Below are 19,081 nucleotides of genomic sequence, written 5' to 3'. Positions count from 1 at the left end.
AAGAGGCCGTGGCCCGGGTGGGCGGGGTCAGCCATGATCTGATTGCAAATCGCATACACATACACTGTACATACATACACATGTATGTATACAGGGATTGACCCAGAGTACACATCAGAGTACACATCATAGAACACACACGCTCACACACACACACACACACACACACACACACACACACACACACACACACACACACACACACACACACACACACACACACACACACACACACACACACACACACACACACACACACACACACACACACACACACACACACACACACACACACACACACACACACACACACACACACACACACACACACACACACACTTCTATGGTAACAGGAACTCTCACCATAGAAACAAAGCCTGGGCGTGATAATCACATTTTATGCAAATGGTTAGTACCTGAGTTATGTTTGGCTTTGATTTCTCTGGCACGAATAATACAAGCATAAGGATTACAGTAATTGAGACTTCATACATTACTAAGACAATGTTTTAAAAGACGGATTCTGGTGGTAATTCAATAGAAACAATTAAGACTGTTGCTACCTCTGCTTTGCTGCCTGGTAACATAACCCCTACACATACTTCGAAGTGCAATTATAACGACTGACAAATCTTTGTAAGCTGTTCATCGGTGGCAAATCTCTGGCCTGACTGACTGACGCACTACCGTGATCCTACTAACCCTAAGGCTGGTTTCTCTACTTAGTAGCCAGCCCCAATAAGTCGATCAGGGGATAAGTATTTAATGGTGAACTTGACCAATAAGGCTAGCAGTCTCCCACTCATACTCCTATTATGTGAGCGTGACATGACTCAGCAATTAGAATGACATAAATATGTTATTAATTGAATTATTGGACTTAGTGACCTGTGGCCCGTTGTCCAGTTAGTTCAAATGAACAACATGACTTATTGACTGAATGAATGATAAAAATGCAATTAAATACTTTTATTATGTTTTCTTTCCCCGACTATAATTTACTTATGTTACTTATTGCACTACTACCCCTGCAGGACTTATATAACAGGAGGTGCAAATCCAGAGCCTGCAGAATAATGAAAGACCCCCACCACCCCAACAACAGCCTGTTCAAGCTGCTGCGGTCAGGTAAGCACCTACGTACACACGCTACGAGAACAGAGCGACTCCCTCTTCCCACAGGCCATCAGAACACTGAACAGTGAACACTGAACTCTCCACTCACAAGTACACATGAGCACACACACTGACACACACACACACACACACACACACACACACACACACACACACACACACACACACACACACACACACACACACACACACACAGCAACCGCTTTAAACAATCACTTTAAACAAAATGTCACTTTAAATAATGGAAAAGTCACTTTAAATAAGGAGGTATTGCATAGTATAGTTTAGATACATTAATTATAAAAATGACGGAGTTAAAACATTTAAATTGTATATTGTATAGTAGTGTACATAGGAACCAGTGTCTCAGGAACTTAGCATGTATTTTTTTTTATCATGCACATCTTGTGTCTTACCTATTTTTTTTTATGTCTATTTTATTATTGTATTATTGCACAATCGATGCGGGCATGACCACCCGCATTTCACTGTATGCCCTGGTATGTATGTGACCAAAACCTCTTGATTCTTGATTCTTGACATGCACACGCACACACACATATACGCATGCATAAGGAGTCAGACACATACTACTATTATGCTGCTATTAGTACTCACCATCTTGGGGTAGGGCTGTCGACCGTAGGAGTAGATCTCCCAGAGGAGAACTCCATAGCTCCATACGTCTGACCTGGTGGAGAACTTCTGCAGGACCACCACACACACACACAAGACAAACAGTCACCACTTAGTCATGTTCAATAGCTACAATTGAAGCTACAATTAGCTACAATGTTCAATAGTTCAATGGCTACAGGCACTCAACCCTTTGGCTGACTATACTCTGGAAAGGCAAATGTACAGCAATACAATATTAAACACAAAAGTGGGAGATGATAGGCGGCTGTCAGCGTTGCCTCCGGCTTGGGCCGGCCGTCATTGTAACTGAGGGGTACAATTCCCTGACTGTATTGATAAGTATGGTATCATTAAACCACTACCGTCTTTATGTACATTCCTACTGGCCATACAGTACACAGGTATCTAATGATGAACACTTCCCCACAATGAATCGGTTCCACACAAAGCTGTATTTAAGTATTTATTGCAGCAAAAGGTACATAATATACTTTACTTTACTTCACTTTGAATGCGCTTATAAGGCAAAGGAATGTGCGTAGGCAAATCAATAACGAATGTCCATTCTCATATTACGCAGGAGGTAATCATACAACCTGAATCTTAGGGAATTATATCTATGGTACACTAGTAATATAGCGGGAGATACTGGAAGGGTCCCCCCGGTTGTAAGCCAGCAAGGGTAGAGGATCTGTCGGTAGTAGAGTCTGGGTCAACGATGATAAGGAGACTCCGAGTACAGGAGACGGTGCAATAAGATCTTGATCCACAGACGAATACAGCTGTTCTCCGTAGCATGTAGCTCCACATGGAAGAAAGCTAGCCGGCCTCAGGCTTCTGAGGGACGGGCTCGACGTGGCTCCTCACAGGGTAAATCCCACACACTTGTGGGTGTCGGCGATTCTCCGCTCCATTAATTACAGGACCAAAAGCAAATATAATCCAGCCGAAAAGGGCTATGTAGTCGTCGGGTAGATAATCCAGTGTACATGTCCACACGGTCCTCGTCTAGGGCTCCTCGGGTGAAAGCGCCATGATAAGCAGCCCAGCCTGGATAAGCACTCTAGCTGATACGAGGAAAACGTTGGTGATGCTGGTCACTGTAGAACTTTAGCCGCACGATACACTATACACAAATAGACTATTACTGACTTAATAGAATAGGTCGCACTCGACGGTACAGCGTTAAACTGTGACAATTCAGTTATTAATTGCACGCGGTCTCAATGCTCTATTTGGGGCCAAACAGGCCATACTTCACCGCACGTCGTATCGTGGGTGAGGCTTCAACTTTAGTTACTAAGTGCTTCTGTATTCACCTGCGCCGTATTTATACGCTTAGATGAATAAACTAGTACCAGCTTTATTCCTGTCTCATATCCTTGCGCAATACCGTTCTTGTCCAGGCATGTCCCCGGCGGTGACTTTGAACCTGACTTTGGAGGCATGGCCTTGGCGCCTGTGGACCGCTGTCCAATAGGAGAATGAAATATTATGGTCTGTACTAGGCTAAAGGGATATTCCGTGTATATGTACAAGGAATATACAAGGGATATCAAACGATATACAAATATTATGCAATATATATCAATCAATAAATATATATATTCGGTTTAATCTGATCCTTTGTAACAGCCGCCTCCTAATTAGTCCCACCTAATTAGCTAAGCAGAGACAGATTAACCGCACTGTCCACTACTCAATGTCTGTTGTGAGGGGTAGGGCAGTTCACAAAGTCATGGGGTCATGGTCGTCATCAATAGTATCGGGAAGCCTTGGCAACTCTATTAGCCTCGCCACGGGTCGGGTGTAGATCCGCCCTTGGACGAGCACTTCGGCTGCTCGGACCTTTCCGTCGGCACCGGTGATCACTTTGCTTACGCGGCCAGCCGGCCAAATAGCTCGGGGTAGGGTAGTGACTGGTCGATAATCATGACGACTGTTCCTTCTGTCAAATTGTCTCTCTCTTTCACCCATTTCTGGCGGGTCTGTAGAGACGGTAGATAGTGGAGTAGGAAGCTGTTCCAAAACTTGTCAGCCAATACTTGACTGTACCTCCACATTCTTTGGCCGTTCGCTTCTTCAGGCCTGTACACTGTCTGTGGTAGCGCGGGGTCCAGCCGCACCATCAAGAGTGTGTTGGGGGTGACTGGGTCGACATCTGCTACATCACTTGAGACGTAACCGAGGGGCTTTGAGTTCAATACTCCCTCGATCTCCGTGAGGACTGTCATTAGGACTTCTTCCGCCACGGTCTGGGCCCCAAGCACGGCGTACAGGGCTGTCTTTATTGAACGTACTTCTCGTTCCCAAGTTCCACCGAAGTGAGGTGCATTCGGGGGATTAAACTGGAAATCAATCTGGGATGGAGCGAGGTGGGTCTTAAGTTCTGGGCCCATAGCTTGGAAGCTCTCTCTCAGCTCTCTTTCTCCGCCTTTGAAGTTTGTCCCGTGATCAGACAATAGTATAGACGGTTTGCCTTTCCGCGCTGTGAATCTTCGGAAGGCCATAAGGAATGAGTCTGTGCTCATGGTTGGAAGGAGTTCTATATGCATCGCTCGGGTGGTCATGCATTTGAATACAATACCCCACCGCTTCTCGGTCCCTCTTCCTTTCTTTACATACAGCGGGCCGAAACAGTCCATACCGGTGGAGTGAAAAGGCTTGTCGCCGAGTCGGAGGCGACAGGGAGGTAGGTCAGCCATCCGGGGTATACTGGGCTGCGCTCGCCATTTACGACAGTCTAGACAAGTCCGCTGGAAACGCTGCACTGCTTCTCTCCCTTGCAGTATCCAATAACGACGTCTGATCTCCGCGAAGACTCTCTCTGCCCCGGCGTGATGCACATCCTCGTCGTATTTCTTTATGATCAGCTCTGTGACCTTGTGTCGGCTGTTTAAGACTATCGGGTACTTGACGTCATCCGGTAAGTCTGGAGCTCTCCGCAGACGACCACCCACTCTGATGAGACCATGGGCGTCGCTCTCGGGGGCTAGGTGGAGCAATCTGCTGTCTGACGGGACGGGCTTTGCTCCCTGTAGACAGTCTAGCTCATCGGGAAACGAGTCTCTCTGGGCTCGTTGTAGGAGAAGAAGTTCTGCTTCTTCGTAGTTAGCTGCGGTAATGTCAGTAGTGAGCTGAACCTCTGGGTGGTGCCACAGGAATGTCTTTAGCTGCGCACTCTCAAGGGTGAGGCAATCGTCTATGTCGGGGTCTGTGGAGACGAGTGTGGTCAATCCACAGAACATAGATTTCTTGTTCTCTGCCTCCTCTTTACTCGCTTCCCGTGGGGTGGGTGTAGGCCACTCTTCTTCCGGGAGCTTGAGGAACTCTGGCCCGTCACTGTATAGATTGTGACGGGGGAGGTCATCCAGGGACATTCCCCGGGTGATGACGTCGGCTGGGTTGTGTTTTGTGTCCACATACCTCCAGCTTGCTGCTTCTGTTAAATCTTGAATCTCTGTGACTCTGACTCCCACGAAGACCTTGTATCTACACGAATCAGACCGGATCCATGTGAGTACTGTCGTGGAGTCTGACCACAAGATTGTTCTTTGCACCGGGATGGTGAGTTCACGTTGGATTAACGTGGCAAGTTGCGCTCCTGCTAGGGCTGCGCAGAGCTCTAGACGCGGGATAGATTGTTGCTTGCGTGGGGCTATTCTTGAGCGAGCCAGGATGAAAGCAGTATGTATTTCTCCTCCCTCCTCTCGGGCACGCAAGTAGGCCACCGAACCGTAGGCTACTTCGGAGGCGTCGCTGAAGACGTGCAGGTCCATCTGGCACGTCTCCGGCCTCACTGTGGGTGGGAAGTAGCTGCGGCGTATGTTGACACCTGGGAGTGAGCTGAGTTCTGTCTCCCACTCTCTCCATGTGGAGGCAAGGTGTTCGGGTATGGGGTCGTCCCAGCCCTGGTCCTTGTCCCATAACGCTCTTACAATCATCTTTGCCCTGGTGGTGTAAGGTAGAATACATCCCAACGGGTCATATTGTCTGGCGAGTGTTCTGTATACACTCCGTCTTGTGGTCGGTAGTGCAGTCGACCTTCCCTGCTCCTTGGTCAGGGGTGTGTGTTTATAATGGAGCGAGTCTGTTTTGAAGCGCCAGACTAGTCCTAATGTCATTTCTTGGGCTTCTCCTGGGATGGTCGCCATCCAGGTCTCGCTGCTTGCTGCCTTGTCCTCGGGGGAGAGGCTGCGCAATACTTGCGGGTCGCTGCTGGCCCACTGCCTGAGATCAAAGCCGCCTTTGATCAGGGAGGCGCGGAGCTTGAGTAGAAGGGCCTCGGCTTCTTCTGGCGTCGAGACGCTTTGCAGACAGTTGTCCACGTAGAAACTATTTCCTACACTTTGTCGGACCTCTTCATCGGCTGCTGGGTCCTCTGCGACGTGTTTTTGCAGTGCAAACGTAGCACAGCATGGGCTGCATGTGGTTCCGAAAGGGAGGACTTCCCATTGATAGATGGCTGGTTGCTCGTCCCCGATCCTCTCTCTCCATAGGAACCGCAGCAGGGGCTTGTCCTCCTCCACTAGTCTCACCTGCAGGAACATCCCTTTGATGTCGCCGCTGATGGCCACCTTGTCTTGGCGGAAACGTAGTAACACGCCTAGTAGAGAGGGGCCGAGTGTTGGGCCGGGCAAGAGCTCTTTATTCAGATTTTGTGATCCGATCTGGTAGCTGCAGTTGAACACAATACGATCCTTGCCGTTGTGGTGGACTTTGTGGTGCGGCACGTACCATGATTCGGTCGTCTGATCGGCCTCTTTAATGTCAATTTTCTTTATGTGTCCCGCTGTGATTAGCTTGTCAATCTCAGCGCGGTACACAGTCTCTTGAGCGGGGTCTCTGGCTAGGCGCCGCTCTGTATTCAATAGATACCGCTCCGTCGCTTCTTTTGGGGCGTGGAAGGTAGGCATACCCTCTCGCCTCAGGAGTGGAGTTGCGTATCTCATCACTCCGTTGACTTTGACTCTCTTTGTCCCCTGCTCGAGGAGGGCTATAGCGTAAATGTCTTCCTTGGAACGAATGTCTTTCTTTTCGTTCTTAAAGGGCATTGTCTCTAGTGTCCATAGCCTCTCGACATGCTGTAGGAGGGTGGTGTCTTCTTCTGTCACTCTGGAGTGGAGGCAGCTAGTGGCTGCTGTTCGGTTAAGAGACCTAGCGAGGGGGCCTTGTAGTGTCCATCCTAGGCGGGTCTCGACTGCTGCAGGACAGCCTCTGGGCCCTGTGGGGACCCGGTCCATCGGGACGATGAGGTCTGCATGGTCGGAGCCTATCAGCAGGGTCGGGGTGGCACCGTCTATGAGCGGTATAGGTAGTTGACGCAGGTGCACATATTTATCCATCAGCTTGGCGATGGGGTAGGTGTACTGGGACAGGCCTATGTCTTGGCTGGTGAAAGCGTTAGTGATCCTATACCGTCTCTCTGGCTGCCCGCTTGCTGCGATAGTGAAGGAGACATTCTCGCCCTTTATCGTCTTTAGATCTCTTCTTATTGTCCGAATCGTCATCTGGTCTTCGCTCCCCCGCAGCCCCAGCTGGGCCGCAGCGGACGCGAGGAGAAGGGTCTTCTCTGACCCGTCGTCAAGGACGGCGTAAGTGTCCATGACCTTGTCTTGGTAACTCAGTGTTACGCGGACCACCTTTAAGAGCACCCGGGCGCCCCCGCTGCTGGCGGGGTCAATGTACATCACACTTGCCTTTGTGCTGCTTGAGGGTGCAGGCTTTCTTCTGTTACTGTCGTGTAGGACGTCTAAGTGGGCTCTGTCACACCGACTACACCTCTTCTTTAAGAGGCAATCGGCTGCCATGTGACTGCGCGCACATCGGTAACAGCGTCGGTTGGACTTTATCCATTGACTCACCTCGTCGGCGGTCATCTTCTTGAACGTGTCACATTGTGACAGCCAGTGTTCCTTTTCGCAGTACGGGCACACCATCTTCCACTTCTCTTTCATCGAGGGGGTACTGTGGTTCTTGCTGCTCGGTACTGATTCTGATTGGTGCATGACGGTCACCAATCTGCGGCCATCGTTTGCTCTCCTAGGTCCCTCTCTGGAGCTTGGTGTGCTCCGCATGAACGTATCCAACCGTAGGCTGTTGACTTCTCTCGCCAGGAAGTCGGCTAGGTCTAGGAGGGATGGCTCAGGACCGTTAGGATCACGGTGGTCTCTTTGCCGCCTGAAGCGCTCTTGTCGGGCGGGCGGAAGCTTCTCTAAAATCCTCTCGACATTAGAGTTTGCGTACAGTTCGTGCATACCCTTTTCCTTTTGCGCCCCCAGCATCCCTACCAGGGATTGTACCTTGATAGACAGGTCATCTAGTGAGCGATTGTCTGTGGCTGGGGGTAGGCGGTCAATATGCCTTATCTCTTGTATTACGTAGTCCCATATGCGTCCATATCTTTGGTCGAGTGCTGCTAGAGCCGCGGTGTATGGGGTAGTAGAGGTGGCATATGCCAGCGCTATATTGTGCACTCGGGGCACCTTGAGGTGCTTTAGTAGGATAGCATATTTGTACGGTTCATCAGCCACATCGGACATCATTGTCTCTAAGCACATTCGTAGCTCTGTGTACTGTGCTCTGTTCTCGTGTGTGAAGTCCGGGAACGTCGGTGTGCCAATGTACGATGCCATGGATGGCTGGCACATCGGTGATCGTTGGAAGAGAGGCCTCCTAGGCGAGTCTCCTCTTACGTGTCTTGGTGGGCTGGTACCTGCTGGATACCATGGCCCGCGTACCCAGGTGCTGTTCCTCGGGGCTGGTCGTGCGTCAAGCTCACCCGTTAATTGAGTCGGGGGTCTGTAGCGCAGAGCCGCGGGGGTGAAGCCTGGGCTGTACTGGACCTCCTGGTCCTGTGGAGTACTGTGTTGCTGTTGGGCTTGACTCTCCTCCTCTCCCTCTTCTTCTTCCTCTGGCAGGTCATCTAGATCCTGTAGTCGTCTATTTAGCCTCTCCGCGGTGTAGACCGTTTCTTCCTTGTAGCTGGGTCTCGCTTGGACCGGTCGGGGAAGGGGTTCGGAGGGGGGTATAGGCTCTCTCTGGTGGTCGGGCTCAGGGTCGCTTGATCGGGTAGGGGAGGGTGCCCTTGACCCTTGTCTTGACGAGGCCCTGGAGCCCCGTGCGGAGGGAGGGGGTATTGCCCTGGTAATCAGCTGCTCCATTATCTGCGCTTGTAATCCGTCGCGCTCGGCTTCGCGCTTGGTGAGAGCGAGGTCGCGCTCTGCTTCTCTTTGGGCACCGGCAGCGGCGCGCTGGGCTTCGGCGGCGGCGCGCTGGGCTTCGGCCCGGTCTCTTCCCATATTCTCTTCCGTCTGAAGGCGTCTAATCTCTAGACGTATACGGTCTTCGTCACTCCGTTGCTGCGCTTGAAGGCGTTCTCTTTCCATGGAAGAATGTTCGCGCTCACTAAGCGTCTGTGCTTGGAGTCGATCGCGCTCTGTTGAGGCTGCCAGGCTGGCGAGGAAGGCCTGTGCCAGCATCTTGTCCGCCTCGCTGGGGGAAGACGCTGGTTGAGGTGATCCGCTCCTGGTAGTACTCGTTGGAGATCCGTTCTCCTGTGGCGAGTCGAGGAGATCCATCTCCGGGGTGCTCGCCCCTTCTTGTAGTGGGTCGAGTTCCATCCCTGGAGGGCTGTCTTTATCCTGGAGCTCTCCGGGGACTACTTCTTCGGTCTTGGCGGGGGGTAAAGTCATGTCAGGTCCCTCCTGGTCCCCACCGTGAGCTTGGTCAGTTACGTTAGAACCCACTAGGGTCTCTATTGGCGGGGTAGCCTGGTCGATAGGGTCGGACATAATTTTACTATCTACTTTTTCCGCGTTTACCGTCTGTAGAAAGCTAGGTAGTATATCGGCAACGTAATCCTCTAAGTACTGAGGTGTCTGCCGTCTACGCTGCGGGCGATCTATTTTAGGAGAACCGTTTTGTGGAGTGTTCATCATTGGCCATGTCAATATTAATACCACTATATTAATATTACGCTAATTACCCTCCGGCTCGAAGGACCAATTGTAACTGAGGGGTACAATTCCCTGACTGTATTGATAAGTATGGTATCATTAAACCACTACCGTCTTTATGTACATTCCTACTGGCCATACAGTACACAGGTATCTAATGATGAACATTTCCCCACAATGAATCGGTTCCACACAAAGCTGTATTTAAGTATTTATTGCAGCAAAAGGTACATAATATACTTTACTTTACTTCACTTTGAATGCGCTTATAAGGCAAAGGAATGTGCGTAGGCAAATCAATAACGAATGTCCATTCTCATATTACGCAGGAGGTAATCATACAACCTGAATCTTAGGGAATTATATCTATGGTACACTAGTAATATAGCGGGAGATACTGGAAGGGTCCCCCCAGTTGTAAGCCAGCAAGGGTAGAGGATCTGTCGGTAGTAGAGTCTGGGTCAACGATGATAAGGAGACTCCGAGTACAGGAGACGGTGCAATAAGATCTTGATCCACAGACGAATACAGCTGTTCTCCGTAGCATGTAGCTCCACATGGAAGAAAGCTAGCCGGCCTCAGGCTTCTGAGGGACGGGCTCGACGTGGCTCCTCACAGGGTAAATCCCACACACTTGTGGGTGTCGGCGATTCTCCGCTCCATTAATTACAGGACCAAAAGCAAATATAATCCAGCCGAAAAGGGCTATGTAGTCGTCGGGTAGATAATCCAGTGTACATGTCCACACGGTCCTCGTCTAGGGCTCCTCGGGTGAAAGCGCCATGATAAGCAGCCCAGCCTGGATAAGCACTCTAGCTGATACGAGGAAAACGTTGGTGATGCTGGTCACTGTAGAACTTTAGCCGCACGATACACTATACACAAATAGACTATTACTGACTTAATAGAATAGGTCGCACTCGACGGTACAGCGTTAAACTGTGACAATTCAGTTATTAATTGCACGCGGTCTCAATGCTCTATTTGGGGCCAAACAGGCCATACTTCACCGCACGTCGTATCGTGGGTGAGGCTTCAACTTTAGTTACTAAGTGCTTCTGTATTCACCTGCGCCGTATTTATACGCTTAGATGAATAAACTAGTACCAGCTTTATTCCTGTCTCATATCCTTGCGCAATACCGTTCTTGTCCAGGCATGTCCCCGGCGGTGACTTTGAACCTGACTTTGGAGGCATGGCCTTGGCGCCTGTGGACCGCTGTCCAATAGGAGAATGAAATATTATGGTCTGTACTAGGCTAAAGGGATATTCCGTGTATATGTACAAGGAATATACAAGGGATATCAAACGATATACAAATATTATGCAATATATATCAATCAATAAATATATATATTCGGTTTAATCTGATCCTTTGTAACAGTCATACTGTCTCAATTGGCAGAGTCAGCGGGAGGGAAGCCGGTGGGGTGGTATTCTGGTCGTTGTAAACAGCGACTCCTACAGGTCGGTCAGGGCGCCTGCACAGCAAAGAAGGGATATGGTGGAGGTAGTGTGACCTCCCACGCGTTACACTTCACCAATGAGAGTCCGCACTGGCAGGTGAAAAGAGGTTGCTGGCTGTCTCCTATGTGATGGAGGAAGCATCTGATAGACTTCAGGACTCCCTAGACCGACCAGTGGGGGGCACATGCGAGCAACGACCAGGAAGGGGAGGGGGGGATTGGCATAACGACTAAATTGGGATGGGAGAAAATCAGAGAAAAACAGGAGGAGAAAAAGTGGATAAAAATGTAGAGCAACAGTGAGATAGAAACATAGAAACATTCCACTAAACATCAAAGTCACCTCTTTCTTCAGGGCCTCAGGGGCGGTCCATTTGACCGGTAGCTTAGCGTTGTCTGAGACCTTGCAGTCCACCTTGGCCAGGCCGAAGTCACAGACCTTGGCCATGCCCTCGTCAGAGACCAGGATGTTACGAGCCGCCAGGTCTCTGTGGACCAGTCTCTCCGACTCCAGGTACTCCATCCCCTCACACACATCTCTGGTGCCAACACAGACACATGACAGCCAGGTATGTAGATGCTTGTATAATATAGTATGTGCATTCACTCACAAACACACAAGCTGGTATTGCTATGATGTATATAGCAGTATAATCGGACGATATTAGCTTATCACTGTTATATCGGCATGTATGTTACAGATATCCTGCCGTTTGATTAGCTGTCTTCAAAGGGCGCTAGCGTGCACATTCTGTAAGATAGCATACTGGTATCCTATGAAACTAGAGGAATTGAGGAATCCAAAGGTATCAGCACTGTCATGTTCGCTCACTGGCAAACGGGATAGATTTTGCTCCATATTTTAACCTCTTAACAAGCGGGCAGAAAAGTGGCAATTTTTTTACTTGAACTTGAGGACTGCATACTTTTTTTGCAAACCAAAACAACATACTTTATACTTATAGCACATGCATGAGCCTGGTCTCTTTTGAAAAAGTTTCTGATTCCAGAAAAAATAAATCACTTTTAGTGCTAACGTAATAGAGTAACGTAGTGGTGACCGGAGTGCCGGATGTCCCGCGATGATGTCGGGGAGTTCGCGACCCTCTCTGCGCCACCCCCTATCTCCCTGTCTCCGGCTGTCCCTGAGCAACGACCGGAGTGTTGAATGTCCCGTGACTAAGACGGGGAGGACGTGACCCTCTTTGCGCCGCCCCTGTGCCTCAAATAGATCCGCTATCAACTCTATCTTTAATCTTTCAAAATGTTCAGTTGCTATCGCTATTAGCTCTATCTTTAATTTTTCAAAATGTACAGTTGCTATTGCATGCACTCATCTGTGTTTCACCACACACATGAGTGCATGCTTACCAACTGTCCGTCTGCAACACTACTATCACCAACATCTAAGAAGGGAGATCCCCCCTTGAATGGCCCTTCTAAGGTTTCTCTCCTCCACACTGCCTGTGGAGCTTTTTTCCCTATTGTTAGGTTTTAGTGAGTTTTTCCTTACCTTCGCGTGGGGTATGTCTGGGAGTGCTTGCATTCTTTCATTTATTTGCATTCATCTAAAAAATGTTTGGACCTTATGGTGTTCTTGTTCTGTTCTTGACTTATTGTTATGTTGTCTTCTTGACTTGTTTAAAGAAGACCTGTACGGCCCATGGGGACATTAACGTGTGTTGTCGGGCCCTATAAATAAATTTGATTTGATTTGATTTGATTTAACATAGGTCTGAACTTGAGTTGCAAAAAAAGGTTTTTCTGTAGTAGTTAGTAGTCCAGAGGTAGTATTTCCCCAGAAGGTGGTATGGCTTACAAATCCAGACGGAGCCATAGCCCGAAGCCTTATGTAGTACATATCCAAATTTCATAAAGATCCATTCAGAAATGAGTGATTAGGAGTGATTTTGGTAAACTGTGTACAAAGAAAAACTCAGTTTTCTCATAAACTTCAATTCATTCGGCTGTTTTGCTCTTCCTGTTTTCGTGTTTCTTCGTGTTTTTTTTTTTATATATATTTAGATCCCCATGTGGGGTATCGTTGGAAAGCCACACTCATTGGTTACAACGATCCACAATCATTTTCGAGATCGGATCTAGATTGACGGAACTACTGCAGCCTGAGTCGGGAGCAGGCATGCGTTCTTCATGGGACGGGGTTGCACTCCGTACTCGCTATTTGCATATCAATAGCGCCGGTCGTCAGGTGTGTTAAATACGTTCTCAGATACATTCACACCTAACTTGTTGTGAATGACATGTGTTACATTCCATTCGTAGAGGCAATTAGGCACTGTCTTTAGTCTGCTCAAGCGAGGGGACATTAAATGCGCATTCGCAGGAGCGCGCGCACGCGCCGGGAGCGCGCGTGCACGTGGCGCCATTAGGTGCGTGCAACCCCAGATGATTTCAATAACGCACCACTGGTCGGGAGTGGTATATTATAGCTATGGATCTAATAACACTGTCAATTGTCAGTGAGTTGCTTCTGGTCAACATGCAAAAAACTGATTGTTTTTTCATCCGTACATTTCCGTTTTATACCGTTTTAAATATGAGTATAGTTTGGGTGATTCTTAGTAATCCCAGGAAAAGATGCGAAAATAGCCCTTTAGTAGAATCCAGTTATCACGTTGTAATTTTTCGCCTGATTATTATCGAATCTTCCTGAAATCAACGCTGGATTATCGTTATTATCCTTCCTCATGCAAGAATGAAATGGGGCTTGGACCGGCACGACCCCCCCCCCCCCCCCCCCCCCACCGCCACCAACTGTAAACGGCCCACACACAGTCCACACAGACAGCTTCGATCGCGGGAGAAAAAAATATCAACGCAAGATTGGATATATAGAGTCCTTACCTTGTCTCTGATGTAATGCAAAAAAAAGAATCCAATTATCTGATCGCCATTCCAAGTACTGGTCGCGGAGGTCCGTCCCACGTTGTCCGGCATTGCATATGAACGAGGGGTGTGGGGGGGGGGGGGGGGGGGGGGCTAGTTGATGCATCGTTGTAAACGCTCGTCCTGCCGGAGTTTTTAAACCCCGCCCGCACGGCTCAGCTCGGCCCAGAAAACAAACTACATCGTTTCAAATCAAGCGCAATACCGGCTGGAAGGCGTGGGCGGCGGTATTTGCCCTTTGCGAGCTCAGACCCATTCCCAATGATAACATCAGGCTGGATGGATGAAAAATGGATGGATATAGCTAATAAAAGAAATAACGAATAAAACCAGAGATTTCTCGTGATTGTCACTCAACGCATGGCGAGTTAACCAGACTTTTTTCGTCATTGGCGCAGAATGAGTTAATGGGAGGACAATGCCATGGCCATTTTCAAAAGGGTCCCTTGACTTCTCACTTCAAGATCTGAATGAAAATGGGCTCAATAGAACCACACAAGACGCCTCTTTACAGCCATACTAATTCATGCTAGTTCCATGCAGAATTAGGCCCAAAACCAGGCAGTTCTTTAAGTAAACCCTGCATGACTGTATTTTTTGACAAGTATAAAATGTTAAGCTCATACAACTTAATCACCTTTTCAGACATCCGCTTAGTACATATAATCCATAATGACCCCCCTCACTGAAGACATTAACAGCCTCGCTCTGAGTCAATGAGCAGAGCCTCTGGGTCCACATCTAGGGGCAACTGCAGAGTTGAGGCTCTCAGCCACTGAGCAGAGCCTCTAGGTCCACCTCTAGGGGTGACTGCAGAGTTGAGGCTCTCAGCCACTGAGCAGAGCCTCTGGGTCCACCTCTAGGGGTGACTGCAGTGTTCCAAGACAAGGCTCCGCTTTTTGCCTTTTCATATAAAGCCATCAAAGAATGGAACAAGCTCCCTGTTAATGTAAAAAGAAAACGATCACAAACTATTGTAGTTTTTCTTGTGAGGTCAAAAACTGCATTTTAAACAACCAACGTTGTCAGCACTGATTGCACTTAGATGGTAGGATAACAATCTGTGGGTATATGTTAGGATGGGGCAACAATGTGCACTCTGCACTATCCTTTTTATGTAAGGAGTTCTTAAATTGTGTCAAATGTATTTGATATGATGTATTGTGTTTTTCATTGAAAGGTGGGAGGGAGGGGTGGAAAGTGGAGGGCGGAAGGGGGTGGATGGAGGGTAATTTTTTTTTTGGGGCAAAAAGCCCTACAGCACATATAATTTCCCAAATGAAGCATGCAGGTCTGTTAACACAACCTCCTGTTACACAGAAATAACATGAAACACACTTGCCGTTTTCAACAGAGACTCACAGTGCAAATCGGAGCAGCTGAGCAAGGTTGATAACTGAACGCCCCCTTGACCTTAGGAAATTAACCAGGTTGCCCTGAGATAGAGAAACATACAAACACGTAAGTGCATTGTGCACGCACGCACGCACGCACACACACACACACACACACACACACACACACACACACACACACACACACACACACACACACACACACACACACACACACACACACACACACACACACACACACACACACACACACGCACACACACACACACACAGAATAAAGTTACTATGTCAGTGCCCACTTACACACTTGTAAAGCAACAACATTTCAAGGCAAATGCTTAAAAAAGTCATGCCAAGTGAGGGCCAACAAATATAATTAACTGTTATCTAGGAGGAGGCGGTTTGATTATAAGGTCATTAACTTACATGTCAGTGTGGTAAAAGTAATATTGTTTGTTTAATATATCATATTTAATCTTTGTCTTTTTTTCTTTTACTGGTTTAGTTATTTACCGGTAAGCCTCTAGTGGTTGAGATTAAGCATTGTTAAAGACTACATGTCTACAGTACCTTGGTCATGAGTTCTGTAACCAGGTGAAGTCCATTATGAAGGATCACCCCCAACAACCGCACCAGATTCTTATGCTGCAGCTTCCTGGAGATTAATCCACAAGAGTACAATAGTCAATGCATCTGTTATAATTGACCAAATAAATGGTGGAATACAATACATTGTAAAAACTACACTGATTACGTATATTGCAATGAGTGAATTATGTGCACGTCCCAAAGAAGTAGGTCTCTAAATCTAGTTTTGATTGATGACCATTAGACACAACTAAGTCAAGTGGTGATATGTGTCTGGACGAAACTGAGTGGACTAGTAGTTTATTCTTAGAGTTGAGTGGGTAAAGTAGACTCACGTCATGACTGTAGTTTCCTGCAGGAAGGCTTGAGCTGTGACATCACATTTGATGTCCTTTACTGCCACCTTCTGGCCCATGTATTCTCCTTCATAAACGGCTGGAGGGACAACAAGACAGATAAGGTCTATACACTTTAAGTAGACAGTTTATCGTGGTCATCTGATACTATAGCCCATCCATAGCAACAGAGCCGTCCCTGGACTTTTGGGGCACCAGTCGAACGACAGGACAATGAAAAAGTGCAGAATAAGCAGGAACCCTCACAGAAAAGTATCATGACATTTATATCACTGGCCGTGACCAAACAATGATGAAAATACCATCAACATTGTTTCAATTTGATTATACCATGGTATTACTTATCGTTAGCCTCATAGCATAATTGCCTAAGTCATTTTTTGGCCAAATTGATATTTCTGCCTAACTCTACTCTCCTCACACTGCTGCACCACCCTGGCTTAGTGGCTGTGTCCTCAGCCAATCAGAACCTTGTTATTTTAAGAATCCCTTTCTGCCTAACTCACTCGTGTGACTTGTGCCAAAATTTGTTTTTTCTTCTTTTCCGAAAGTCTTGAAAAATGACTTAGGCAATTATGCTATGAGGCTAACGTTATGTAGACGTGGCACCATGATGATGTATCACTTTTACCATAGAAGTACCAAGGTCAGTTTACACAGGCGGCTGTGGTAAAACTGAAAATACCATCAAACTACCATGAACGTTTTTCTTTGTGAAGGGAAAGCTCACCGCCAAACTCCCCCTCTCCAATACTCTCTCCCAGGGTGAGCTTTGTGATGTCCAACAGCCACCCCACTAGAACAGACAGAGACATAAACAACACTGTAACACTTATCTTGCTCACTTCACACTAGTCATATCTGTGGGTGGCTGGCTGCTGGTCCAATGCTCCAAATAATAGTTTGCTTCCCTCGCAACAGTTGTGATTGGAGGATCACACTTGAAGGACCTTTTTTTATATATATTTTTTTATTAAAACCAACATGTTTCAGAAGTGAAAGCCTTCATTAGTTTAGTTTAGTTTAGTTTATTTATTTAGCACATTATTAAAAAATTATAATAATAATTTAAACAGTGCTAGGAGGGAACGAAGCCCAAAGGGCTTGTACAAAGTTCCACTCCCATCCCGTCAATGTCCATAATGATATATGAACAAAATACATGTCAACATGGTCTAGAAAATAAACTCAAAACAAGATCAGATATATAAGGCAAACACTATAGCGAAAAAAGGGAAGAGACACGGATTGATGTCATGTTCAAAACACAGCAACAAGAGCCAATAATACGATTTTTTTCTTTTTTTTTAGGGTACAAGAAGGCAAAGGAGAGGAGAATAACAAAGTATATAATGACGAAGAAGAACAAAATAAGCAGCCATATGTAACACTGATGCACAGGAGTAACTTAATATGTTGATAATTTATGATGAAATTAAATACTTTTTTTTTGTTGATCCACTTTTTCTCCTCCTGTTTTTCTGTGTTTTTCTCCCATCCCAATTTAGTCGTTATGCCAATTCCCCCCTCCCCTTCCTGGTTGCGTGAATACTTTCGGCAACCAACATGCCCTTCCGCGTTGCTCTGATTGGCCAGTGATCGGCCAGCCCTCTACGCTCGTTTTCCCCCTACGCCGGTAACGTGTGCATGCGCATTTCATACTTGTCTCCCTGTGGGGAGTCGGGTGCGGCCGCTGGTGTACAGCTGAGAGCTCCAGCATATGTCCGCGAGCTAGGCGCAAGCCAGAGTAAAACACAGTTTTCAATCAATCAATAATAACATTAACGAGACTCTCGTTGTGTCTATTCTGCTAACGCTACCTCTCATTGCTTTAACGTTACCTAGGCTCTCGTGTCTATCTGCTAACGTTAACGTTAGCATTAGCATTAGGCTAACAAGCTGTAACGGCACCAGTCTCGCGTCTATCTGCTAACGTTAGCATTAGGTAATAACCGGTTTAAAATGGATGGTGATTACCTCACGTTGTGTCTATTCTACTAGCATTAACCATTAGTTACTAGTACAAACAATCAATAGCGAGTTATATTGATCACGCTATGTACGATAGCCATGCTAAAACGCTAGCACAACATTAGCACCTAACCTAACAACAAGCTTAACAAGTGAGCAATCTTTTTGTGAGACTAAACTCTCCGCTCTGTGGCAAATTGTGTTGATGTCGGTTTCATCAATAAATGAGGCAGAATACACAGTGACTGTATCCTTTTTTGTTTATTGCACTTGTTCCTGCTGCAAATGAAATCCTATGCGAGACATTAAAGATGGCGGCTTTCTGTTTTTGTGGAGAGCCTCCAACGAGTGACGCGTCTCTCTTCTGACCAATCAGTGGTCTGCAGTGTTTCACGTGACTTTTCTGGTACCACAACATGCCTTTCGCGTTGCTCTGATTGGCCAGCGATCGGCCAGCCCTCTACGCTCGTTTTCCCCCTACGCCGGTAACGCGCGAATGCGCATTATCGCTGGCCAATCAGAGCAATGCGGAAGGGCATGTTGGTTGCCGAAAGTATTCACGCTTCCTGGTCGTTGCTCGCATGTGCCCCCCACTGGTCGGTCTAGGGAGCGCTGAAGTCTATCAGATGCTTCCTCCGAAACATAGGAGACAGCCAGCAGCATCTTTTCACCTGCCAGCGCGGACTCTCATTGGTGAGGTGTAA

General features: G+C 47.4%; 1 protein-coding gene across 1 annotated transcript in view; it reads right to left on the bottom strand.

Moving 5' to 3' along the window:
* Positions 1–19,081, bottom strand: part of matk (megakaryocyte-associated tyrosine kinase) — a gene marked incomplete at its 5' end in the record, with an annotated part of 31,583 nt that overhangs the window by 2,207 nt on the left and 10,295 nt on the right. The window contains 6 exons of the mRNA XM_084308447.1: positions 1,756–1,842; positions 11,544–11,739; positions 15,470–15,543; positions 16,033–16,117; positions 16,386–16,485; positions 17,137–17,202. Of these exons, the coding sequence (XP_084164573.1) occupies positions 1,756–1,842; positions 11,544–11,739; positions 15,470–15,543; positions 16,033–16,117; positions 16,386–16,485; positions 17,137–17,202 (608 nt within the window). The remainder of the gene's footprint in view (positions 1–1,755; positions 1,843–11,543; positions 11,740–15,469; positions 15,544–16,032; positions 16,118–16,385; positions 16,486–17,136; positions 17,203–19,081) is intronic.

The sequence above is a fragment of the Notolepis coatsorum genome (assembly GCF_963971535.1).
Source record: "Notolepis coatsorum genome assembly, chromosome: 2".
NCBI classification, from domain to species: Eukaryota; Metazoa; Chordata; class Actinopteri; order Aulopiformes; family Paralepididae; genus Notolepis; species Notolepis coatsorum.
This window is presented reverse-complemented; position numbering and strand designations above follow the sequence as displayed.